Source organism: Echeneis naucrates, chromosome 24 (assembly GCF_900963305.1).
Source record: "Echeneis naucrates chromosome 24, fEcheNa1.1, whole genome shotgun sequence".
Lineage (NCBI taxonomy): Eukaryota > Metazoa > Chordata > Actinopteri > Carangiformes > Echeneidae > Echeneis > Echeneis naucrates.
The window spans coordinates 14731529-14757782 of record NC_042534.1 but is presented as its reverse complement, the minus strand read 5'-3'; the positions used below and the strand labels follow the sequence as shown (position 1 = coordinate 14757782).

General features: G+C 42.2%; 1 protein-coding gene across 8 annotated transcripts in view; it reads left to right on the top strand.

The window, feature by feature from the left end:
* The window catches only part of cdc42bpab (CDC42 binding protein kinase alpha (DMPK-like) b), a 70663-nt gene extending 44682 nt beyond the window's left edge, over positions 1 to 25981 (top strand). The window contains exons 9-42 of one of the 8 annotated variants that reach the window (XM_029495910.1): positions 121 to 230; positions 401 to 480; positions 1062 to 1240; positions 1450 to 1572; positions 1737 to 1870; positions 2109 to 2230; positions 2407 to 2527; positions 2902 to 3012; positions 3481 to 3728; positions 5326 to 5431; positions 8452 to 8576; positions 9337 to 9442; positions 9715 to 9863; positions 10006 to 10097; positions 10637 to 10713; positions 12167 to 12205; positions 12851 to 12970; positions 14222 to 14305; positions 14395 to 14500; positions 14851 to 14987; positions 15334 to 15473; positions 15853 to 15934; positions 16211 to 16430; positions 16741 to 16803; positions 16974 to 17227; positions 17356 to 17480; positions 17664 to 17878; positions 18026 to 18123; positions 18302 to 18386; positions 18678 to 18801; positions 19266 to 19383; positions 20037 to 20139; positions 20224 to 20381; positions 23318 to 25981. In XM_029495910.1, the coding sequence (XP_029351770.1) occupies positions 121 to 230; positions 401 to 480; positions 1062 to 1240; positions 1450 to 1572; positions 1737 to 1870; positions 2109 to 2230; positions 2407 to 2527; positions 2902 to 3012; positions 3481 to 3728; positions 5326 to 5431; positions 8452 to 8576; positions 9337 to 9442; positions 9715 to 9863; positions 10006 to 10097; positions 10637 to 10713; positions 12167 to 12205; positions 12851 to 12970; positions 14222 to 14305; positions 14395 to 14500; positions 14851 to 14987; positions 15334 to 15473; positions 15853 to 15934; positions 16211 to 16430; positions 16741 to 16803; positions 16974 to 17227; positions 17356 to 17480; positions 17664 to 17878; positions 18026 to 18123; positions 18302 to 18386; positions 18678 to 18801; positions 19266 to 19383; positions 20037 to 20139; positions 20224 to 20381; positions 23318 to 23449 (4286 nt within the window). In that variant the 3' untranslated portion in view covers positions 23450 to 25981. Of the gene's footprint in view, positions 1 to 120; positions 231 to 400; positions 481 to 1061; positions 1241 to 1449; positions 1573 to 1736; positions 1871 to 2108; positions 2231 to 2406; positions 2528 to 2901; positions 3013 to 3480; positions 3729 to 5325; positions 5432 to 8451; positions 8577 to 9336; positions 9443 to 9714; positions 9864 to 10005; positions 10098 to 10636; positions 10714 to 11649; positions 11654 to 12166; positions 12206 to 12850; positions 12971 to 14221; positions 14306 to 14394; positions 14501 to 14850; positions 14988 to 15333; positions 15474 to 15852; positions 15935 to 16210; positions 16431 to 16740; positions 16804 to 16973; positions 17228 to 17355; positions 17481 to 17663; positions 17879 to 18025; positions 18124 to 18301; positions 18387 to 18677; positions 18802 to 19265; positions 19384 to 20021; positions 20140 to 20223; positions 20382 to 23317 lie in introns of all 8 variants that reach the window. The other 7 variants (XM_029495909.1, XM_029495915.1, XM_029495911.1 and 4 more) reach the window with 7 other exon arrangements.
* Positions 25982 to 26254: the final 273 nt, after the last annotated feature.

The following is a 26254-nucleotide window of genomic DNA, read 5'->3' as shown; positions in this document are numbered from 1 at the left end:
AAGATTGAAGAATGTCAGTTTTAATGACAGCATGTGTCTTAACCAGAAGTTGTAGAACATAAAGAAAATCTCAAAGGGCAGTAGTTTGACTCAACAGTTTATTATTTTTTGTTGTTTTAGGCATTGACTGGGACAACATCCGCACGTGTGAGGCACCGTACATACCAGAGGTCAGCAGTCCCACAGACACCTCCAACTTTGATGTGGATGATGACTGTCTGAAAAACTCGGTAAGGGTGAACATGATTTGTTTTGGGAACAACAGACTAAGACTCATACCAGCAATACTGTGGATTCCCCTGCAAATATATTATGTCTTTATAAATTGAAGTATGTGTTTGTGGCCACTTTTACTGACGAAACCCATTTTTTTTTTTTTTTTATTATTATTATTTTTAAGGAGACCATGCCTCCTCCCTCTCACACTGCCTTTTCTGGCCACCACCTACCCTTTGTGGGCTTCACCTACACCAGTAAATGGTAAGTGCTACCAAGAGAAACAGCCATATAAACAGATATAGAATTAAGAGGGGTGAGAGACGTGGTACATTGCCATTATTTTCTTTAATTCGTAGTTGGTTGTTTAAAAGAGACAGATTTCCAGGGCTTAGCATTCGCATCGCTCCATCTATAGAAGCATAGTTTTAAATTAGCCTCCCTCCCTAATAAGGTGATGTTCATGACTTGCTGTAGGTCTTCACACTGAAGTGTTGCCCGTGAGAAAGCAACCGGCTGCTGTCTTATCTCTGCATGGTTCAGTGATAATGGGCGTTCCCACTCTTTAATTCTTTCCCCGCTCTGTCTCTGTCTTACATCTTCCTTTGTCGCTTTCGCTCCCTTCGCCACCCTCCCTCCACCTCCTTCATCCATGACTCATCATCCTTCCAACTTTCAACTCATCACACTGTCGGCCACATCTCCTTCCTATTCCATTTCCTTTTCACTTGTCTTTCTCCCTTAACTAAACATATTTTTTTTTCTCAACTCAATAAATGTGCAGTTTTCTCATGCCTCTGACGCCTACTTCATAATATTACACCCCTCTCTCTCCTTGCCCATAGTACCCTGTCTGACCAGGGATGCCTACGACAAATGACAGCAGTGTTGGGCAAGGCAGATCAGGACCAGTTAGACATGGCTGTCCAGCGTGGCCTGGAAGACAGCCTTGCCACTGAGGCTTATGAGAGGAGGATCCGTCGCCTGGAACAGGAGAAACTAGAACTGAGCCGCAAACTGCAAGGTGAAACTAATGAAAGATCCATCTGGTCATAAGTGTTTGTCAAATCACAACCATGCTGCAACTTCAACATGAAAGAGTAGAAACATGTTTATACATTAATGAAACTTCTGTTCAAAGTCATGCAGACATACACCTTGGCATTTCTTCCCAGACTTATGTCTGCTTGAAAAAGAAAAAATCATGACCAATGCCTTTTACCTGACTTGTAGAGTCAACTCAGACGGTGCAGGCTCTGCAGCATCCAACAGGAGAGGGCCACATGAGTGCCAACAAGGAGGTTGAGATTAGGAGTCTGAAGAATGAGATCGACATCCTCAAGAAACAGATTGCTGGTCAGGAAATGTTTTAATGTATGGTTAAGCTCAGAAACATACAGAAAATGAAGCTGACGTTACCATCTTAACAGCTTGGTTTGAGTTTCGGAGTGAAACCACCAGATATGTTTGTCAGTGATGACAAGTGTTTTCATTTGTACTGAAATATGTTTACATTTCAGACTCAGGACAACTGAAGAAACAGCTTGAAGATGTGACGCCAGCCCGCAGAGACCTGGAGGACTCATCTAAACACATTAAAACTCTGGAGAAACAGATGAAGAGTATTACACAGGAGAGAGATGAACTGCACAAGGTAGATTCCCTACAGTTCTTTTGTGTGTTATGTGTGGGAATTGGGCCTTCTTCATATTCCTCCATGTGCACCTGTCAAAATTAAGTGCAGACAAATATCAGTAACAAAATGTACCCTCTGGTTTTGAGGAACAACAGTGCAAGAAAATCTTTACACTTGTACTTTGACACTTAAGCGGTACCAATAAGGCTGTGGTTGATTGTCAGTGTCTTATCTCCTTTGTTCCTGTTGTTGTCAGGACCTTTTGGAGACCAATGAGAAGCTAAAGTTACAGTCAAAAGACCTGAAGGACGCTCACAGTCAGAGGAAACTGGCTATGCAGGAATTTTCAGAGCTCAATGAGAGACTCACAGAACTCAGGTAAAGTCACCTTCTCTCACCATTTAAAATAGTTTCTCTACAGCCAGAGCTACAGCTTCCGTTTGAGATCCTACCTATACTTTGAGTAAAATGGTTGAGTCGTGGTTCTTATTTTTGTCAGTTATTTATTTTATAAAATAACAGGTCAGTTATTTTCTCTGTTGTGTTGTGAACAGGTCAGTTAAGCAGCGCCTCATTCGCCAGTTGCGTGATAAGGAGGAGGAGGTGGAGAACCAGAGTCAGAAGGTAGAGGCTCTCCGCCTTGAGGTGCGAAAGGCTGAGAGGGCTAAGAAAGAGGTAGAGTAGTCTCCCCGTGGTTGCTAGCAGACCCTGTTCTGTCTCCATTCACTGGTTGATGCATCATTCTACCACCTTTTGTTGTGTGTGTATTGTACCTATGTCATCTCTAGTATTATAGATTTCCTTGGTGATTTATATATTAGAGAAGAAAGAATGTTGTTTTATTTTGAGTGTATAATGTATTATTATTATATTTTAATGTATTTGTTTTGTGTGCACTTAAAATCTTGCTCTAGATTGGGCTTGTATATATAAGTATATGAACGATGGCTATTTCTGCTCCTGGTGTGTTGATATGGGCAACCAAAGACAAAGTTATGTACAGTGTATGATTTTATCCAGTCACTTGAGAAAATGTGTGTCCAACACAGATGGAGGCACAGGCGGAAGAGCAGGCAGGAGAGGCTCAGAAAGAGAGGAAGTTGAGAGAGCGGAATGAGCAGTACAGCAGACAGCTAGAGGAGGAGCTGGAAGGGCTTAAGGTAAGTTTGCACACACACCCTGCCGAACCTTAACCTGTCACTTTACAGTCTCTCTGCATCCTAAGGATACAGAGTAGATGACATAGATGACATGATCTGATCTTTAGTTTTCAGGTTGTGTTGTGCTAAGCACATAATTTTCACAGTCTGACAAAGTGACATATCCGCTGCCACAAGACATCAACAACTTCAATGAGTTGTTTCCATATGTCTTCCACTGTTATAAGTCCTGGTAATTTGTTGAAGACGTGCTGTACAGAACTGGGAAGCTGGAGAAAAGAACAAACTGCTTTTCCCTTGGTCATTAAAGTTAAACTGTCTCGCTTCAATGATGCCTGGACTGCATCAGAAGAGATTCACTGATTTAAGATGGCCTGCTTTGTATATCACCCTGTAGTGTTTGTAGATGCTTTCTTCTTCACCTTCTTGCTTTGCCTCACCAAACCTACTTCTCTCCATACCATACAGCTGAAGCAGGCCGGCCCCTCTTCCACTCCAGCCTCGGCTGACCAGACCCAGGAGGTGGGACGACTACGAGGAGACTTGGAGAAGAAAACGCTCCTCTACGAGGAAGAATTAGCTCGTAGGGAAGCTCAGCATAGTACTGAGCTGAAGGCCTTGCGCAAGGAGCTGAGAGATGCTGAGAGTCAACATCTTGCCCTTCAGAAAGAAATTCTGGTGCTTAAAGACAAGCTGGACAAGACTCGTCGTGAGAGGTATTTTTCAGTTTTTGTGTTTCCTACCTTAGTGCTTTCTACTATCCCTAACCCCATAACGCTACAAAGTAGTGTTAGATTAGGACAAATTCCCCTGGACATCCTTCATTATGCATGGCTTAATTATTATTGTATTATTTTATTTTTCAGTGGTGAATCCATGAGGTAATTAAAGTTACACAAAAAACAAATAGCTTAATCCCCACTCTTGTATGAATGTGTAGTAACTGTGAGATGCTGTTTTGATAGTTAATTTAGCTACTCATCCCTCCCCTCGAGTTTAAATGTTATCCCTAGCCCAACTAGACTTGACTTCTTATTCAGGTAACTTTAGACCCTTTAGCAGGAGTTCTCGGGTATTTTCAAGCCAGATAGTATTACCCTTATTCCACATAAAATGCATAACTTTCCTGTATGGAGTTTTATCAAGTGTTTGACATACCAGTTATAATTTCTTGATGGGGAAAAAAAAAGATAATTACCCACAGTCTATCAGAATCAAACCCTCATCTTTTGTTAGCCTTTCCTTACTTCCTTGATTGTGTAAGGGCCTTTCTCTATTTATTATTGTACACATAACTTAGCAACACAAAGGATAACCATGCAGACAAACTGTGGCTATACCTGCTCAGTAAGTGGCATTGATTATTTAGCTTAGTAGCTAAGGAAACTCCTCTTAGTCTCATGTTTGCATGAGTTGGTCACATTCCCATATCACAAAATGTAGAGGTTAAAAGGCAAGCCAATGTCACCTCTCTCCACATTCTTAACTGATGTTTTCCTGAGTTATCAAACTCAATTGATAATTTGTATCCAAAATTAAATGATAAAGCAACATCCAAAACTCGTTTTGCCTTTAAGTTTTCAGACTTTTTGTGAGTTTACTTACTAAACTTACTAAATTACTGAATAGTAAAATGAAGGCAAAATGGGCAAAACAAAAGAAACAAAAAATATATAGTGTGAAAATGTACCTTGATATGAAATAATTCAAAGAATTAACTTATTTTCCTTCAGCAGCCCTCCTGGTAGGTACTTAGGGGTATCCGATCCCACTCTGAGAACCGCTGGTTTAATTAGATTTTAATCACATTTTGTTTTTGAGCAGAAGGCTTGAGAGCTTTGTTTTTGTAGCCCATATCCTAACCTTCCTGTCTGGTGTTACTGACATGTTATTCTCACTACTTCTTCTAATTCATTTTCAAGCACACCACTGTATTTGATTCTAACTGCTTTAATGTATTTGGGCTGAATCATGTGTACCTGGTCTTAGTACCAAGCTGTAGTTTTCGATTTTGTAAGAAATGTGTCAAGCCAGAGGCCCACACAGAAACAAAAGCAGGAGGATATATGAGGCTTTTTGAGAGTGGCTGAACACCCAACTGTTTGGCTGATGTTTGTCTATGTTGTAACAAAACTACTCCACTACGATTATGTGATGAATTATATTTATGTAGTAGGCCTATTCAAAGAACCTTTCACGTTAAAAGGCAGAAAAAACATTCCACGAAATGAAAATGTGTGACTAAAATCCAGTTTTGGTGAGTTTGAGTCACTATTCGTTTATTCACTGTCTATGTATGTGTGTCTCCTCCAGCCAAAGTGAACGGGAAGAGTTTGAAACCGAGTACAAACAGAAGTATGAGAGAGAAAGAGTCCTGCTTATTGACGAAAATAAGAAGCTTTCCAGTGAACTGGATAAGGTGAGATATCCAATGATATGTACCTGGTCTTAGTACCAAGCCACCACCACCAAAAAAAAAAAAAAAAAAAGGACCACCTTCGGATATCTCATTCTCCATCTTTATCAGTGTTTTTTCTGTCTTCCCTTCTTGGCTTTTTTGTATAATGTTTATATCGCCAACACACACATGCAGAAAAACACAATTTCCTCACCCTAGGTAACCCTCTATGTCGGCCCAAACTCTTTCATCACATTCCTCCTTCCACCCCCTCTCTATTCTCGTCAATGCCAAAGAAATCACTGTTCAATATCCCCCATAAAAACACCCTGTAGCCTCCTACACAGTCAGATGGAATGACTCTCTGGATTACGCTCTGTTGACTTTGGAAGTGACTTTGGAAGTTCAGAAAGGCTCCCAACTTAAACAGTGTCTTAGAAGTGGAAGACATTTTGACATATGGAATAAAATATTGTTTTTAAAGTCTGCAGCTGATGAGAATACCTTGGTAAAATGGAGAGAGGATGGAATATGATCCCACTGCAATGACAGAGCATATCATTGTAGTTATCTTATTTTTTTGTTTTTTCACTTCCTAAAAAAATATATTTGTAAAAGATAAAGCACCCCGGTTGGATTTGATCTCTCTATTACTAGTTCTTCAATATATTTGAAGGGTCTGAAAATATTATTATTTGAGTAGTTTTGCTTTTTTGAAGGAGGCACTAAATTTCAGCAGTGTTTGCTTACTTGCAAAATCAAGCCACACCATCTTCAGTTATAATGACTTTTCAGCACACGAGAGTGGGTAAGCAAATCTCTGAAGTTTAATTTCCACTGTTGATGGACTCAGATCGTTGATGAACAGGTGAGAGAATTCTGTTTGCAGTGATTTATTAAAAAAATCTCTAACAGTGACTTCATCTATTTTACCAATTGCATGTATAGACATATATATGTAAACAAAGCAGTACCTCAGGTACTAGACCAAATATTTACTTATATTTTTATTTTTATTTATTTATTAATTATTATTTTTTGTAGGCTTTTTTGGTCAAGTCTTAAGAGCTCTTTCCAGCATTTATTGTGTGCCTATATGATCATTAGCACATTAGATGTCCCCAAATTGCCATACAGGGCGCAAATGATGCGAGTTTGGGTTCACAAAAATGTCATGCAGTAAAAATGAGAAGTTCAAACTGCAGCGCTTCAGGTCACACACTTAACAATAAACAGACACAAACACACTTAGTATTGTCTCCCAGTGCTACAGCTTAAACATTAAAAATGCATTGCTACATTTGTCTGTGCCGTTATCGAAAAGTATATATAGATTAGTATTAGATTATTAGAAATAGAACATCTTAACGTAAAATAGTTGAAGAACAAGTGGGAGGTAGTCCAGGGGATATTGCAACTGAGGGTGCACATCTGGACAATGAACTACATAAACTCCCTCAGGCAGCTGCTGAAGCAAAAACTGAACACTGCCAGGGCTAAATGCTGAGCGCTATGAAAAAAAAACCATTGTCAAACCTCTCGGCGATTTTAAGCCATGATCTACACCAAACACATGGAGTGAAAATTTATCAAGTTCACATTTAATTTTGTGTTAGTTTTAGCAACTATTCCCTGCCTGTGAAAACAGACTGTGTACTTCAGTTGACACGTCGGCACCACTGGTGAGTTTTATTTTCATAGCTAAGAGAAGTGCATTTCAAGAACACTGGTGACTGTAACAATTTTTCTTAAATCATTCATAAGTTCAGCAAGATTGAATTGGCTTGTACGAGTATATTTTACACCAGGTTCATTCTTGTTTTTTTTTCCTCATTCTTAATAGCTGCATCCAAAACTTATATGTAATTTCCCAGTGTCTGCTTGTTATTTTCACACCTGGGGAAACATCTGTAGAGTTTCAGCTGCAACTGTTATAGGCACTTCAGCACAGCCAAGATATGATCCCACATTTCCGTATAAGGCTTAATTTTTTTATATGTGGTAATATTTAAATGCTTATATTTCAAAGCAGTAGTTGAAAACTTTCCAAAGGCAAAAAGCACCTGTATTAAAATGTTAGTATTAGATTTTTGATAGAATGTCAGCAGAGGTTAACACAGTTAGCTACTGTGTAACTATCTCCTGATAGGATCACACTACCCATCGCTACACCCATACCAACCCTTGAATAATCAGACATTATTACATGTCTACTTTGCACTCATTACTTGGACCACACCCATCAATGAATTTAGCGTGCCCTTTGATTTCAGCTACACCCCTGTAAATGTTTGTTACTGGTGTTATGACAAAATGTGTTCGCTGTCAACAGAGCTCTGTCATAGTTCCTGTTGCAGTAAGTTCCTCCACAACCTTAATTTGTCCGGGTGACACACTCAAGAACTATTGCAGAATGAGACACAATGTAGTTTAATCTGTCTTATTCATATAGTTACAGTACATCCATATTTGTGTTTATTTTATATGCTCTTATATGCTTTATAAGCTGTTGACGCAACAATGACTAACTTTGATTGTCCTCACAAATCCTTTACATACTGGTTGAAGAACCAGCTCTGAGACTTGAAAATAATTGCCAAACAATTTTAAATTGCTGCCTTAGCTTGCACATTGCGTCACAGTATTGACAGTTTAAAAACATGAAAATTGGCCCCACAAAGTGAGCTATTCAACCAAGCAATGAGGCAGTTTGAGACACGCAATCATGGTCATAGCAAAGGATTCAGGAAAACTTTTTCAGATGAATCACACTCCTGGTGTGTGTGCGTGGGTGTGTGTGTCCATTCACTTCCTTGCCAGGACTGTGGTTCAATGTGGTTGATGATCTGGAATTTGAATTGTAAAACCCGTCATAACATTCAGCTATTGACTGATTAACTTCACACATGTATTAAAAGCACCAGTCATCATGTTCAAGGCGGAGCAGTTTTGCCTGGGTCACCCAAGAACTTCACCTGTTAGACTCATTACACAGTGGTACCGGTTTTTAATGGAATGTGCGTGTGTACTTATTTCTTCAGCTGACCACTATGTTTGAGAAGGTGAGCAGCTCCAACCGACAGCTCGAGGATGAGATGAGGGAGCTGGCTGACAAAAAGGAGAGCGTAGCTCACTGGGAAGCCCAAATCACAGAAATCATCCAATGGTGAGAGAGACACACACACTCATTTATATATAAACACTGTAGCTTCATCTAATGTAATTATTTTCTGACGCATATACTGTAAATTCTAATTGTTGCTATGGTGCATGCTAAAGGCTGGCACTGCATGCAGACTCACACACAAACACACACACACACTCTCATGTTGCCTGGTGTATCGGATTCCTCCACACAGTAAAAATGCAGCATTTCTCACATACCTCTGAAGATCTGAGAGCTGCTTGACCCTTCCTTCCTCTCTGATCACTTCCCATTGCAGCTGACACCATGCCAGCTGCTTGGCCTCCCTCTGCTGGACATGTCTGCTGTCTCCACATAACACACATACCACACACAGACACACACTCAGCTAACATGGACATACTAATGTATTCTGGGATATACCTTAAAAAGAATTTGGTGATCCATGTTGCCCCCTAATGGAAATGTTGAGGTACTAATATGGATAAACTAGAAAATATGCTACTTTATGGGGTAAATTCCTGTATGCTAGCTTCCTTTCACTGTTGTCCCAGTCTATTATTTGCATTTTAAAACTATACACAAGTATGAAGTCTGTGTAGGTATGTTCCCAGAACTACCTGAAGTCTGAACATGTGCCCAGCCTGTTGTTTGTGACTTTATGTACAGTCAAAACTGATATTTTTCTGTTTGTGATCTTTTAATCTTTATGGATATGGGTGAAATATCATATTTGTAATCACCTTGCATCTGTAAGCAATTATTTTTGTGTGTACTGCAGGGTGAGTGATGAAAAGGACGCTCGTGGCTACCTGCAGGCTCTGGCCACTAAAATGACAGAAGAGTTGGAGGGGCTGAGAAACACCAGCCTGGGAGCCAGAGCCACAGTGAGATTCAAACATCATTTTTAACTGTAGATGCATATGCGATACCTTGTTAAAGTTGATATCCAGCTGCTCTGTGAATTCGACTTTTACAAGATAATTGAATTCATGTTCAGTCTTTTACAGCGTCGATTTATATTTTGTTTAGAAATAAATTTAAACTTCAAAGTAGAGATGAATCTGTGCTGTCACAAGTATACTGTTAGTTCCTCCAATCTATTATATCCTTTGGACTTTAATTTTCATTTTCTGATTTTTCTTCCTTTCTGCCTTAGGACATGCCATGGAAGATGCGACGTTTTGCCAAGCTGGACATGTCAGCTCGTCTGGAGCTGCAGTCGGCCTTGGATGCTGAGATCAGGGCCAAGCAAGGCATCCAGGACGAGCTTAACAAAGTCAAGGCCAACAACATCTCCACAGAGTGGTACAGATGCTCTCCTGCAGTAGCTGAAGAGTTCCATTTTACCTTTTCTCCTACTTTTGTTTTCAATGTTTCTGCACAAAAATCTGCCCAGATTGAGAGTTAATATTTGGTTCACTCTTGTCACTTATTCTATCTCCACCAGCAAACTGCAGGAAGTGGAGAGTAAAAACCAGGAACTCTTGGCTGAGATCGACCGGCTGAAAAAGGAGACAGAAGAACTTCGGCTACGGAGGGGTATTTTATCTAAATCATCTTTCAATTTTCTTGCAGGAAGAATCATAACACAGTGGTCGTTTTGGGTATTAACATGCATATTTTATTCTACACAGTAGCTCAGAAAGAAGTAGCAACAAATTATCAATTTGGTGTTCAAGATGACATTTTTGTTACTCTGTGTCATTCATGTCCTTTCATTTTACTATTCATTTTGGTCAGAGCGCAGTTAGAGAAGGTCGTGAAATTTTTTTTTTGGATACATCTGTTACATTGAGGGCAGATGGTTGACTCTACACTGTGAGATCTTTTGAGAGAGATTGTCGCTGTCAAAGAGGCTTATACCAAAACCAGAAACCCAACAGAGGTTTTGTATCAGCAGCCACATTTAAAAAATAAAATCATGTGCTATGTACATGAAAATGTACATTGGTAATAAGGTCATATGAAACACACCCCCCCTTTTCGCAACAGTCCTGTGACTCATCTTGTTTTAGCAACCCTTTGATGCTCTGAATTCATGTGCTTAATCATGGTTGTAACTTGTTCTGTGTCTTAAGGTGTCAAGCACCAGGATTCCCAGAATTCCTTCTTGGCTTTTCTCAATGCACCCACCTCAGCGCTCGACCAGTTTGACGTAAGTGTTTAACAGAAAAATTTGCATGGAGAGTTTATGAACTGATGTGAGGCGGAATTAATTAATGATCATGATCATGCATCTCTTAAGTTGTGTTATCTGTGCTTTAGTTCATTCTTTATCATTTTGTTCACATCAATTGTCACAGATCTTTATTTTTGCTGTATCTTTTTGGTTTTTTCCTTGCGCCGCTCTCAGGACTCTTATTCCTCATCTTCATCCTCTTTAATTGAGTTTTGGGAAGATGTAAGTTTTACCATGGTTAGGTGGACATCAGTGTGTGTACAGTAGCTGTATGCTGTAGAGTTGTGGGTATATCTACCAGTTAATTAAAAACAGTGTAGATGTGTCTGTATATGCATCAGTGAGTCTTTGCCCCTGTATTAGTGCATCTATAAGGAGGAGTGGGAGTGAACATACTGCAAAAAATGTCATTTTAACAAGGTCAAAAATATTATTTTTCTTACAACAAAATGAATTAAGAGATCATTTCATTTTCCCAATATGGGGCTTTTGAACCTTTCATTATAGCAGTGACTCAAATATCTGACTTAAATTTTTTTGTTTAAGAAAGATTACATTAATCATTTGAATAAGTTGAATCTGAAATACAAACACTTGTTAAGGAGGACATGTTTTGCGGTGTGCTGCCCTGTGCACTCGTCCTTGTTAGCAAGTTAAATAGCTCCATTTCAGCTTCATAGTCCCTGGATTGAACAGAACCACAAAGTACATACTGTTTATTGTGTTTTCAGCCAGAAAGAAACTTAAGTCGTCACTGTGCTCTGTACAGACTTTCCCAAGCTGCTCCCTCCCCATGACTCCATATTTTTCCCATCAGTATCCATCCACCCTCCTCAGCCTCTATCCTTAATCAAACCCTGGTGAACATAGAGTTGTCTAATGCATTGATTCCCAACTAGGGGAATCACTGAGCCAAGTGGAAGTCATCCACATATTTGTTAAGTACAAAACAAACTGGCAAATAGAATCTTGAATGGTCTCAACCCCGCATATTGTTAGTTCGTGTTGAGAACTAGTTAGCAAGAAAACAAAGAAATTCAAATGGGTAATAATACTTGAAGTACAGATGTCAAATAATCCGTACTTGTAACCATCTTAAAATAGTGAATGAGCAAATGATAGTTAATGAAAATTTAAGGCTAAACAAATAAATGATAGCCTAATGAGGATAAATAACTACATGCAGTTTATGTTCAAACATTAGCGGAATAATACCCACATTTATGTTAAATAATAGAGTTGTCTGAGCTGGTGTGTTGGCCTGCAGAGGTAAAGCTTCAAAAAATAAAATTTAAAAAAAAAAGGTAGCAAGCCACTGGTCTTATGTAACACAGGCTTATGAGTTTTCATATGTCTCTCTCTGTCAGTTTAAATGTGTTTTCAGTCTTTCTAATACTCATCTCCTCTGTCTCTTCTTCTGCCACTGAAGCGCTCGCCCTCCGTTGGCCCAACTAGCAAAGGCAGACGTGTAAGCACCATCGCTGCGCTCTGTGTCTGTCATTGAGCCTTTTGTAATTTTGATGTTCTCGTCATTTTTACAGTTCTTTCATTTATGTGTGCATTTCCTGTACGTGTGTACTCTGGCTGTGGTTGCATGGCAGGGGTTTGAAAAACGGTTCATTTTAAGTGTTTGTGCTGTTAAAGTTATGAATATGTTGGTTTAGTCACGTTTTAAATAGCTGGGGTGTTGCTAGGTCTGTACTGGTGTCTTGTTATTCTTAAGTGGAGCTTTGTGAATGGCCGTGCATGGTGCATTGGGTCCCGCAGTGTGTTAAATTAGCATGGTCATTGGCCTTTGATGTGTGACCATATGTTATAATACATGAGGTACATTGCAGCTGTCGTCTGTAGCTTTTATAAATTTTTGTTATGTCTTAATGATAGAGCTTGTCCTTCTCTGAGCATGTATGCTACTTGTTGGTATCTGGTTTGTTTTGTTGAAATAACTTCTTTTTCTCTGTCCCTTTTCTTCATCACCACCCTGTTCCTTTTTACTCGTCCTTTGCCTTTCTTCCTGTTATCATGCTCCTCCTCCTCTTCTTCTATCTCTGTCTTTGCATCTTTCTACTTTCACTGTATCCTTTTATTCTACACCTCACCTCTCCATTCCCAGGTGGACTCTATGGATAACTTCACCCCCTCCAACACTCCATCCCGGGAGGATGACCCTAAGTCCCACCTCAAGTCCCGCTCACGTTCGCCCTCCATGGCTAGTGATATGGAGCCTATAGAGGTCAGCAAACCACTAAGTCTGGGCAAAGTACTCAGTGCTTTTGTTAAGACACAGCAGCTCAACAGGCCTAATTTTCTCAGTGCAGCAGGACTGAGTGATGTCAGTTGAATAGTGGTTGGATATTATTTCCCAAAATCTTTTTTCCAGTCCAGACAGTGTGACATGGTTTATTTTAAATTCCAACATCACACTGGAGAAATGAAGATTTCCAGACTAACTCAACATCAGCAGCCTCTCTTTCTGTATGTCTGGCAAGTTGAGGAGCAAAACACAAAGAAACCAAATATTCCCTAAGGATTTCAACTGACAACTTTCAATGAGAGGTCAGTTGAAACTATTACTCGGAGCAACTCACAATACTGAGACTGTGTGTTGCAAGTAACTTGGTTAAGGAAAAATGCAAGGAGCAGCAGGACAGGAGGCAGAAACACTGAGGCAAACAGTGGTCTCTAGTCTGACCTCAGCATGTATCAGACTGCTGTCAATTATGGTGCTGTAAATACATTCCAAGGCCTGTTGGAAGCTCAGACACTTTGAGTCATTAGAGATCTGATCACCAGACCAAATTCAAAAGAGGGCCACTGGAGACACATGAAGAAACGTGTTTAAGCCAAATGTGACAGACCGGAAACTGACAAAAAATGTAACACCTGCGATCAAATCACTGAAGGGCAGGTGATGGTGGGGAAACCAACCAAAGTGCAGAGCATGTAAAAGTAACTGCTCAAAGTTGCCATGCTGTAAATATTAACCAACCGTTGGACTTATGTTCTGACCCCATCTCGACACCTCAATCTGATTTCTTAATAATCCAATTAGAAAGTCCAATCAGAGGAGAGATGACTGTTTTGCCTGAAAGGAGTAGGTTTTCAAAAGGATCACACTATTTTCTTAACATAAAAAATATTTTATTCACTCATGCAAACCTGAAACTGACCACTGAAATTTTGAATTGTTTGCAAACAAAACACAGTCCTTTTGACATTAATTTGAGACAATACTGGTGATGAGTATAGGTCAATGAGTCTGTGGAAAATTGCAGTAAACATTAACCAGCAAACCTTTTCCAACTCAGACAATCAAACATGAAATCTTAGCTCTTATCTTACAGAGTTCTTTTTGTTTTTCTTGGAAAACATTGTATGTGTGGCTTTTAACCAAGTGGCCTGTGTCTGATTTATCAGTGAAAAACTGAGCCAAACCACAGTTAGAAACCTCTTTGCTTCGTGTTTCTGTTTTTCTCTCCTCCAGTTGATAGACCATCCTCCTCGTACAGTCCAGACCCCCACCATGCGGTCTGGAGGATATGGCAGTATTGGTCGTTCCTCACCCAAGGTGAGATATTTACACATCACTATTGTCCACCATTATTAGGCCTCATGCTCTGTAAACTGATTCTTTCTTATTTGCTCATCTGTGCACAGCCTAAAGCACATCAGTTTGTGGTGAAGACATTCAACACACCCACCAAGTGTAACCAGTGCACTTCCCTCATGGTGGGGCTCATACGTCAAGGTTGTACCTGTGAAGGTAAGGACAATAAACAAAGGATGAAAGAGGTCAGGGATAGGGCTGTTTGTTTCGGACAGGATCTTTGGTCTTACTGATGAGGCCAATTGTGCACAGGAAAAATTCTCTTATTGTGGTGGTGGGAAGTTTTGGTCCTGACTGCAGTCTCTTTCCAAGAGTTGTCCGGGATGGGAGGGGTAAACTTGCAAGAATCTGAATTCAATGATTTCAGGTCATATCCATTCAGTTTAATGAGCATCTGCGAAAGTCAGAGGTTAAAACCATGGAGTTATGTTCTCATTCATTCAAAAATCTGATACTTGACCACCAAAATAAACCCCCCCCCCCCCCCCCCCCGTCTCACTGTCCAGTGTGTAACTTCTCCTGCCACGTAACCTGTGCTGACAAGGCTCCAGCTGTGTGTCCTGTGCCCCAGGACCAGACAAAGGGTCCTCTGGGTATTGACCCCCAAAGGGGCATCGGTACTGCATATGAAGGACATGTCAGGGTGAGTGAGCCTCATGAACTGAATTTTCAATTGAATAGAATAGTCTTTATTAATCCCCAAGGGGGATAGTCACATTGTCTCAGCAGCACATCCACACTAACACTTAACAAGATAAAATACAATAAAGCCAGACAGTGATTTGGTTACTTGCCAACATTCAATCATCAGTCATAGAATTACAATCCTTCATTCACAAAAAGGTTAACATGAACTTTAGTGACACATGGGCAGCTTCTAAAGGCCCAGTTTTGGATGTTTCAAATAGAAAAAAACATCTATATTTTTGTATAATTCTGAGGTGGCATCTTTAAATATAAAACTAAGTGTGCCTCTTTTTCTTTTCAAGGTACCCAAACCAACTGGGGTGAAGAAGGGCTGGCAAAGGGCGATGGCTGTGGTGTGTGACTTCAAACTGTTCCTCTATGAACTGGGAGAAGGAAAGGCAACACAGCCAAGTGTTGTAGTCAGCCAAGTCATAGATATGAGGTAAAAAAAAAAACAAAACTGACAGTCAAGTTTTTAGTGCTTTTTTAGTACATAAATTAGTCAGTTACCAACTTTTTACATGAAGACATTTTCTGCCTTCCTTTGATCTAAATTTTAAATGTTGACATTTTCTCAGCTTGGAAAATTGTGATGGCCCATTTTCTGACTTAGACACCATAGAATTAAGAATTAATTAGGAAAACAGTGTGCACACAAATCAATAACATATACAATGGTTTCAGTCTGATACAGATGCAATCAACCTTCAGTCCTGGATATCTCATTTGAATTAATACTGGGCATAAATATATCATAGAATTAATACTTTGATAAGTGACATTGCCCTGTATCTAACCTTATGTTTCACACTGTGATCCAGAGATGAAGAGTTTTCAGTCAGTTCTGTCCTGGCCTCCGATGTCATCCACGCCAGCCGCAAAGACATCCCTTGTATATTCAGAGTGAGTTCTGTTGATAATGTGTTTCTTATGGACTGTAATCACACATAATCTACACTGATAATTCCCTGATAAGTGACTAATTGCTGAGACAACTGACCACAACAAACGGTTCCCTCTCATGTCCTTCAAATGACCATCTTTTAGATACTGATGTCTGTCATTGGACCTCACCTTGAACTGCAACTGTGTAGAGAGGCGATAAAAACCATAAGCAACAACAATATTACAAGTAGTAACATCTAATGTTACTTCTCACCTCCCCTCTCCTCCCTTAAGGTGACAGCGTCCCAGCTATCCCCCTCCAGCAGCCACAAGCCCTCCATCTTAATCTTGGCTGACAGCGACCAGGAGAGGAACAAATGGGTGGGGCTCCTCAACGAGCTCCACCGCATCCTGAAGAAGAACAAACTGAAGGAGCGCTTTGTCTACATCCCGAAGGAGGCTTATGACAGCACCCTGCCACTCATCAAGACTACACAGTCTGCTGCTATCATAGGTGGGCATTCAGCACTCAAACTAAAAGTTATGAGGAGCAGCTATGTGTTTCTGGCGAATCCCAGATGTATGCACGATATTGCTATCAGCTTTCCTATTTTTATACCGTCATAAGTGACAACTCCCCATTTGTCTGTTTTTAGTAAAGTAGAGCTGCTCCAGATAAAGATGTTCTCACGAACAAGTAGTCAGATATGAGTAATGCTGTATGCTCAAATTTCCAAAGTCCGACATGCTATGAAAATAGAAACCATCAGATTGGAACATGTTTTTCTAACACAGCAACCTCCCTTCATCTCATTTGCCCTCAGATCACGAACGTGTCGCCCTGGGCAACGAGGAAGGCCTGTTTGTCATCCATGTTACCAAAGATGGTAAGATCCACATTAAAAGATGTTTTCCTGTTTATTCGTTTGCCTCTTTCTTTGTGTGCTCGGATAGATCTAATACCTAGACTAACAACCCTTAAGGAAACCTTAACGGCATCTATTCATCTCTGATCGTCACCATTTCACTTCTTCCTTCACACACTCTCCATCCACAGAAATAATCCGGGTGGGAGACAACAAGAAGGTGTATCACGTCGACCTGATCCCCCAGGAACAGCTGCTGGCTGTCATCTCTGGCAGGAATCGCCATGTCCGTCTCTTCCCAACACAGGCGCTGGATGGCCGTGAGACCGACTCTTACAAACTGGGCGACACAAAAGGCTGCCAGACCATTGTCTCAGGTCCCCTCCGCAACAGCTCCGTCACCTGCCTCTGTGTGGCCATGAAGAGGCAAATCATCTGTTTTGAGGTCAGAAACACTGATTAACTAAACTGTGCTCTTTTCATTTTTAGGCTTGTCATAACTTCCTTACCCCTCTTTGCTTGTCGCCTCATCATAATGTGATTTCTTTGCCATCTATTCAATTTGTCCTTCAGGTGAATAAGAGTAAAACACGTCACCGTCGGTTGCGAGAGCTGCACGCGCCAAACAATGTCCAGTGGATGGGTCTGCTCAGTGAGCGTCTATATGTGGGCTATCAGTCTGGCTTCACTCGCTACAGGTACTCTACCTGTTCATCAGCTAACCTACGTACAAGGCAGAGTTTTCTGTTTCTATTTATAAATGACAGTTCTTTTTAAGCCTCTCTACATGATTAGGCCATTCAAATGAATGTACCTGTATTTAAAGTTTCTATTAGATGAAAATCTTCATTTCAGCTTTTTGTTTCCTTTGTTCTCCTCAGTGTCCATGGTGACACGTCTCCAGTCAGTCTGCTCCACCCTGAGGACCACACCCTGGCCTTCATCCCCCAGAATAACCTGGAGGCGCTCTGTGCTGTGGAGATCTCCAGCAAAGAACTGCTGCTGTGTTTCAGCTCCATCGGGGTGTATGTGGACTCTCAGGGCCGCAGGTCGCGTCAGCAGGAGCTAATGTGGCCCGCTGTGCCGAACGCTGCCTGTGAGTGACAGAGTTCATGTTCATTTTATATATCAGTGAACTGTTAGAGAGATTATGAAACCTGCATGTACACCCGTGTCATGTTAACATTATTTAAAAATAATGATTCACTAAAGTAACTTACGACTCATGTTTCCTTTTTTCTAGGCTACAACGCCCCCTACCTGTCAGTGTACAGTGAGAATGCCATTGATGTGTTTGATGTCAACACCATGGAGTGGATTCAGACCATCCCTCTGAAGAAGGTCAGTGCTGTGGATTTAACATGTTGAAGCTTTCCTACGCATCTCTGGCTCCACCTTGTGGATCCACATGAATGTGGTCTATTGACACTTTCACCAGAGAAACCACATGTTCTTGATTGCTCATATTTGAAAACAGCATAATAAAACAGACTGATTATGTTTAACTGATTTTTCTCAGATGCGACCTCTCAACGTCGATGGCTCTCTGAACCTCCTGGGATTGGAGACCGTCCGGCTTATTTACTTTAGAAACAAAATGGCTGGTAAGAATTCTCTATTCCACAATGTCAAACATCACATGGCTGAAAACTACAAAAATCTCAGTGATGGCACCATAAAACCTGAGATTTATGTTTGTTCTGGCCTGTAATGTCACAGAGTTCTACCTTTTTATATTAACCCTATCAGATGTGTGGCATCTTTCCACGTGACGTTGTCTCCCTTCATGATAGTGAATTGGGTAACTGCAGAAAGTTTGACATGCCAGTCTCTGCCACCAGCGTAAATGTGAATCGCTTTGTAAACACGCCTGAGGCTTTGTTGTGATATTCCAGAGGGTGATGAGCTGGTCGTCCCAGAGACGTCAGACAACAGCAGGAAGCAGATGGTGCGCAGTATGAACAACAAGAGACGTTTCTCCTTCAGGGTGCCTGAGGAAGAGCGACTGCAGCAGAGAAGGTAGCTTACACACAACACTACATGCTCATTGTTCAACATCAGTGCTTTTTCTTTAGTGATTCTGTTTTTGTAGCACTCACTGCTAGTCACCTTTGACTGTGTAACAGTTTATATTTTTTATATTACCACTGTACCATTGCTGGGATATAATACAGGTGCCGGCTCCTCAATTAGACCAATTTTAGTTTTGTAGCTTCTCACTGAAGAATCTGGAGCTGAATCAAAATCATTGGTTTATATTTTGTAGTTGGAAAAACAGACAACTCGTTTCCTTAAAAATATCATTTCTGTGGAATAGAGGGCAGTCCTGAATGAATGAGCAACTAAAGGCACATGCCAGTCCCCGAGTCTGTGTTACTAAGAAAGACAGATGCAGCACTTAGTGTATCTGGTTCAATACATCTCTTTGTGAGGTTGAAATTTTTTCAGGCTTTGTTCAAACTTCTGTGTGTGTGAACGCGCAGAGAGATGCTGCGAGATCCAGAGATGAGGAACAAGCTGATCTCCAACCCCACTAACTTTAACCACGTGGCCCACATGGGACCAGGAGATGGGATCCAGATCCTTAAAGACCTGCCCATGGTACAGACACACAAATAAATAAATATATATGCACATATAAAAATCAACACAAACAGAGTATACACAAACAGACAGACTTACAATGTCCTAGCAAACTGTGACATGTATGTACACAAAGCAATGAAGAATATGTAAACACAAGTGAAGACTAACCAGTAAGTGTACATGCAAGAGTACACGCACACAAATACAAAAATACAGAAGCAGTTCTTGGTTGTGCATGTGTGAGTGTGTTGTCAATCTGCTGCTTGATCAGGAGCAGTTTCCCTCCATGTCCACTGCTGTGTAGCCTCCATGCAGTAGGATATCAACAGAAGCCTGTTGTTTCTGTTTTCCCTGTTGTCTGTGCTGACCTGAAAACCTGAGCTGTGTCAAATCACGAAGCTTGTCACAGTTGTATTCTCCTCTAAACTTCACAAACCTTCCCCCACCTCGCCAAGCGTGTGTTAATGGATAGCATGCTTGCATGTTTTTCTCCATAAACCTTGCTGGTCAATCACATGCTGGCACATTTTGTGTTTAGTTGTTTGAAGCATGTAATGCGTCTCACTGTTGCATCCTCCTCACTCCTGTCCCTTGCACTGCTCTGTGTCTGTGCGCGCGTGCGTGTGTGTTTGCTCTGTGCGTGTTTAAACCAGAACGTCCGTGTTCAGGAGAGCCGCGCGGGCTTCAGTGGTTCGGTCAGCATTCCCTCCATCACCAAGAACCGCGCTGAGCCGGGCCGCTCCATGAGCGCCAGCAGCGGATTGGGCATACGTGAGTAACACACACATCCTCTCAGGACCAGAGACACTGTTCAGCTGTGCAAGTTTGACTTCTGCCGTCCCTTCCTTCGTCCAGGCTCCTCCTCTCAGAACGGCAGCGCTCTGCGCCGAGAGTTGTCAGGAGGAAGCTACAGCTCCAAACGTCAGACCATGACCTCACCCTCTGAGAGCTCCCTGTCCTCGGGTGGAGGAATGGACTGTGGTGACGCTCCCCTGTCGCAGTTCGACAGAGAGGTTAGTAAATACGTGGGAACTTAACATACAGCTTCATGTGTGGTTGACTAAAAAACATGAAAGGATTGAATTTAAAATACTGGAATGTTGCTTAGTTCGCCTAAACAGCTGATCCTCACTTTCTATCAACAGTTGGTTCAAATTAGGACAGCCACTTTATAAACCTGAACATGGCTTTAAAGTCAACCCAACATCAGCTTTGTATGAAGAAGTCCAAATGAAGATTATGATTGTTTCCATCTGTCATGTGATTGTAGAAGTTAGACAACACACTTTTTAGTATTTGAAACCAGATCACACTTTTCCCCGATGAGAGAAAAAAGTACTCCCTCTGTCCCATCTGTCACAAACATCCCAGCCTCTGCGTGCAGGCCTCACCCCATCCCACGACTTCAAGCGATTCTTAGCTCTCTGATGTCAGCGCTTCACAGTCAACGCCGTCAGCTGGCGAAGGCCTCTCCCGGTGTAGAGATGGTTGTTGCCTCCCCATGATAGCTGCCATAGGTTTAGTTGGGGCTGAAGGAAACACTGTGACACGGACTAATGTTTGCCATGTCCCTGATGCAGGCAGTGAAGTCCTGCTCCTGTCTTTGGAGCAGTTTCCTGCAGCGCTGGGTTTACAGTCGCTATGCAAAGAAAAGGCTGGCATTAAACATTAGCTTTTGGGTTTACGTGCAACCTCTGCCCCCCCTCATATATCACCCACCTTCAAATTGTCTGCCATCTTTCCTCTGGCTCCCCATCCCCATGGCCCAAACCTGGATGCTTTCAACTCCATTGCGCCTCATTTTGCCCCATTCCTTGCCCCACCCCTGCCCCTTCTTCCATCCACCCTTCCACCCAGCTGTGCCCCGCCCTCCCTGCCTGCCCTCTCCCACCCCAGCATGTTGTCTGTGGGCTGGGCGCTGAGTCTGAACTCTCCTCTGCAGTGGCAGGCAGTCTCACCGTCGGAGAAGACCCCCGATCTGAAAAGGGCTTTAAGGACCCTGCTTAGTAAGATGAAGGTAATGTCAACAGCTGCAACGACTTTGCACCAAACACACAACTGAGAGCACCATGTCACTGAGTGTGCACCCACATGCAGAGCACAGTGTCTCATTGGTCAACAGCATGTGGTGCATTCAGAACATAAACACAGACACACACAACTCCGCCATCCCACTGTCCCTGGCTGCACCACCTCGGGCCTGTCACGTCAGCAATATCTCCCAGCAGTCCGTCCCTCTCTGTGGCCTGTGTCATCATTATTTTTTGGTTGCTGGTTAAATGGTGCAACACTGCTGTTGTCGTTGCTCAGCCCTTTTGCATACGTCCTCCCCACCGCTGTCCATCCAGCCAATCACAGAGCATGTCTGCTTCCATACGCCTCCTGACGGCCCGCCCATGTTTCGAACCATGAGCTGTCCAGGTCAGAGGAGCACGAGGCCAGAGGGGCGTGTGATAGGTCTGTGCTCAGAGATCCACCACCATCTCTATAATGATGCAGCCAATGATAGATTATAGTTTGGTGTGAATCCTGATGCACAGCTTTGGCACAGCTTCAAATGATGTTGAAGAGCAGACGTCCCTATGCACTGGTCTGATACACTACTGACCTTGTCACTGTGTACGACTCGGGTTACACGCAGTAAAACACAAAGGTCATCATACATCCACTCATGATCTCACTTGACTGTCAGCCATAAAACTAGAGTCTCCCCCCACCCTGGGTACACCCACCCCTCAAAGTTAAAGCTTTGCATGCCACACGTTGTCCTCATACTGGTGGGACAAAAGACAGCCGTTTTGCCAACAGCTAGCAAAACTGGCCGTAAATCAGTTCTTCACAGCAGCTGCTAGAGCCCTCACAGGGTTTGTGTTAGAGCAGCGAAGAACTGATTTCTGGGAAACTCTTTTACTGAGGAATGAAACCTTTATAAGTGAGTTAATGTGTTGGTGCATAGAATTGCATAGCTGTCTCTACCCAGCACCATATTTCAGACAGTAACTGAGGCACTGTGGTACAAACATCAGTATGAGAACAACTCTAAAGAACAGAAGGGTTGAAGACAAAGCTGGCCGCTGTAGTTTGATGTGCATGTGTGCGTGCGAGCGTGTAAGCATGTATGAGTGCGTGATTAGTACATTGTGCGAAGATTTGATTGTTTGTTGTGTGTTTGGCTGTAGTTGGTAAGAAACAGCTGACAACTGTGCTTGTTAGTCTTTTATTTGTTTTATTATTGTGTCTGTGCAAGTTCAGACTGGATCCAATCAGGGAACAGCTGTTTTAAATCAAAGAAAATCAGGTCCAAAATCAGTGAACAGACTCATCCAGCAGCAGAAGAGAGTTATTGTAAATAATCTGCAACCTGATGACATCATCACTGAAGGTCATACAGTCATGGTCAGAAAACATCCATCTGTTGCTGGATGTGACAGTTTATTATCTGTGTGTGTGTGTGTTTTGTGTTAGCTGATATCAGGGCCATGCAGGTCACACTCTGTTGGACCCCCATCCCCTCCCCTCATCTGCTCTCACTGCATGTTTGTTTTACTGGAGCTGATCATTTCTGGTCAATTGAGCTGTTCATCTGCTGATGATGTGGAATGTAGTGGAAGATGAGTTTGGGGGTGGGGGAGGGAACAGTGTGATCCATTGTGACTTTACGTCTGCCCTCCACTCCAGACAGCAGATTAATAAGCACCGACAGTGGCTGAAGAACATGCATGCTCGGCAAACACCCAGCTGTCAGTCAGTGACCTTAAAACATTACTGTCCCACAGTCCTTTCCTCAGGGACATGTCTCACTCACCGAGTCCTCTCTGTTGTCCAAGGTGGACAGGAAGTGGCATCGTCTAACTTTGGATTTTTGCTCTTTTCCCTTTTGTTTCTTTCCTGAACTTCACCTCCCGCTGTCTCTCTCTCTCCCTCTTTCCTCTGCTGTCCTCTTCTTCAGGACTCGGACTCCCCTCGTCACTCCACGGCCTCCAACAGCTCCACCTTCAGCAGCCCGCCCAGCCCAGCCTCCCCCCACAAGACAAAGTCTCTGTCCCTGGAGAGCACAGACCGGATGGGCTGGGACACATGAGCCCCCTCCTCCGTCTCGCCCGCCCCAACCCCACCGACCGACTGACCAACTGACAGCACAGGACTCCAAACCTTCCTCCTCCGCTGCCTCTCACCTCCTCTCTGAATACCCCCCCGTGCCCAGAGAACTGCACCTCCTGCCCCCCTCCCCATTCCCAATTAACATTTGTCCCACTTAACAGCCTCAGTTTGTGTCTCAGCGTACTTCCATCGTGGGGGCAGCAACCCCATGTCGTCATAGATGAGTGGGTGGTGCTGATGTTTTCGGTTGAACACGTGTGTTTGAGAGAAGCTGTATGCACTCGCTGTTTGTTCAGACAGGTCACATGATGTAGGAAGGAAAAACGCCCGTCTCAGCTCTTCCTGCTGATTGCGCCCACCCCTCGATGAGATTGATTCAGACTCATGATGCAACAAAAAGGATTATTATTGAGAGAAAATGATTTGTATTTGTACATAGGACCCTTTAGGGTTTTAGGGGACAATATTTTAATTTATTTATCAATCTTAGACAAGGAAAGGGAGGGTAGCTTCTTTATGGCCTGAAGCGGATGGGCGGAGTTTAACCCCCTCCTCACTTCCCTCAGTCGCTTTCTCTTTGGGTGCTGCAAAAATAAAGAAAAAATAAGTTTTAAAAAAAAAAAGGAGAGAAATCAAATCAATGATATTTCTTTTCTATTTTGCTCATGATACTAAGTGCAGTGACTTTATAATATTTTTTATTTTGACCAACAGTAAAAGTAAAAAAAAAAAAAGAAAAGCTACAAGCAGCGTCAGTAATAACGGCTCTTATGACATCACCACGGCTCCTCCTACTGTGCTACTCTCTTCCACATTGGTCCACTGCAAGTGACATCATCCAGCAGCCCTGGACGTGTCTGCCATCGTAGCGTAGATGTTTCACTTTGCTGTGCAACCAAACCGACCAACTCACAGACTCCATCACAATAATGTACATAGGTTCAAAGTAGAGAGTAATATATGATAAGGAAAATACTGTAGAGATCTACACGGGAAAGAAAAATCCTCTTTGACTTTCATTTCGTTTTGAGTGATTTGAGGTTGTTTCACACACAAAAGCCATTTTAAACTATTTTCCAATTTAAATTTTTTTGTCATTTGATTTTAGATTTCTTTGTGTTAAATTCTACGTATGACACGCATTGTTTTGTTTTTTTTTCCCCCCCACTTTGTTTGCATTTGAGTGAAGACAACTGATGGACACTACTGGTTGTACTGTAGAGTGAACACGTGCATTTATCATCACATGTATCTACACACTGAGGTGGTGTTTTCAAGCTGCGAATGCCCTGCCCTGCTCCTCCTGACTGTCCCAGGCCGAGCGGCTCTGATCAGTTAATCAACACTAAGTGTGTGTGTGAGAGTGTGAGTGTCTCGCTGTGGTACCTGGATGGAGAAGGTCAGTCCCTCCACTGAGAGATCAGCTCAGTTTAACCAAAAAAGGACTAAAAGAGGGTGATGACTGTGTCCTTTCTCACAGTCTTTGCATCTTCTGCAGAATGTGTTCATTGTCTAAACAACTTTTAAGCACGCTAATTTAAAAAAAAAAAGCTTAAATAAGAATGTACATTTGTGGGAAAGTGGTTTCTCTTTGTCTTGATGAAATAAGCTAGGGCTGGACCTGGATTTGGATCGGGAGTCCTCCCTCTAGGCGCTTTTTCTTTGGCAGGATGGAAAAGAGGCTCCTGGCTGTGGAGCAGGACGTTCACAGCCAAAAACCTGAGACCTCTGTCCGTCTCTTTCACTTTACAGACAGGGAGAGAAAGTATCAAACGCTGAGCTGTGCGGCTCATGAAGCTCAAACACTAGCTCGACTGGTTGTCCTGGTTTATCTGTAGAAGAAGCAGCCTGTTGATGGTGGTGCAGAGAATTCTGGTCTTCCTGTGCGTCCTGGGTCAGAGTCCTCCAGTATATTACGCTTGTCCTGTTTGTTAGAAAGGGAAACAAAAACTTGAGTACTTCGGTGCACATTCCTGCTGATCCTGCCCTGTCGAAACTCAAAGTATCCTTGAAAGACCCATTCCAAGTGTTTTATTTAGTGTTTTTTTACGAGAGGTTTGGAGCGCCAGCGTGCAACTAAGCTGGTTTAATTCCAAACTATGGCCTCTTAGAAACTTTTTAAACTTAGTTCCTGCTGGAGTTTATGTGTAGAATGTATTTGCTGCGGGATAGGAAGCGTCTTAGGGCGGGGTTTTATTATTGGTCATTATTGTACAGAGAAGCTGATCCCAGATATCCCAGTTGGAGGAGAGAGGGAGAGAAACTCAGGAAATGTCAGAACCAATGAATTCCTTTCATTTTGATGAGAAAGGGCGCATTAGAGGTTAGATGGATGGATGGATGAGTGAGTGAGTGTGTGAGTGACTGAGGGGAATCTGGCTGTCGTATACAGTTGATGTGACCCAGGTGGAGACGACAGGACTAGAGGATAGAACGGTGTGAGGGGTGACGGGTGGTTTGACGGCTGAGGTGCCACAGTGGTAACAAGAGGAAGAAAACCTTCAAAAAAAAATAAAATAAAAATCGCCTTTGCATTTCAGTGAGGTCTTATCCACAGTACCTTCTATATTATTTTGCTCTTTCATATCATATTACACTTTTTTTTTCTAGGATTGCTTTGTAATAATTTGTACAGTTTTGCATGTTATAGATGTAATCATTTTGTTTTTGGTTTGTTGTTTTACTTGGACTTGCTCCTTTTTGAACGGTTTGGGCGTTTTACTGAGGATAACCCACTACAGGTGATGTAGATTCTTTTTTGCACAAAAAAATATTTAAGGTGTAA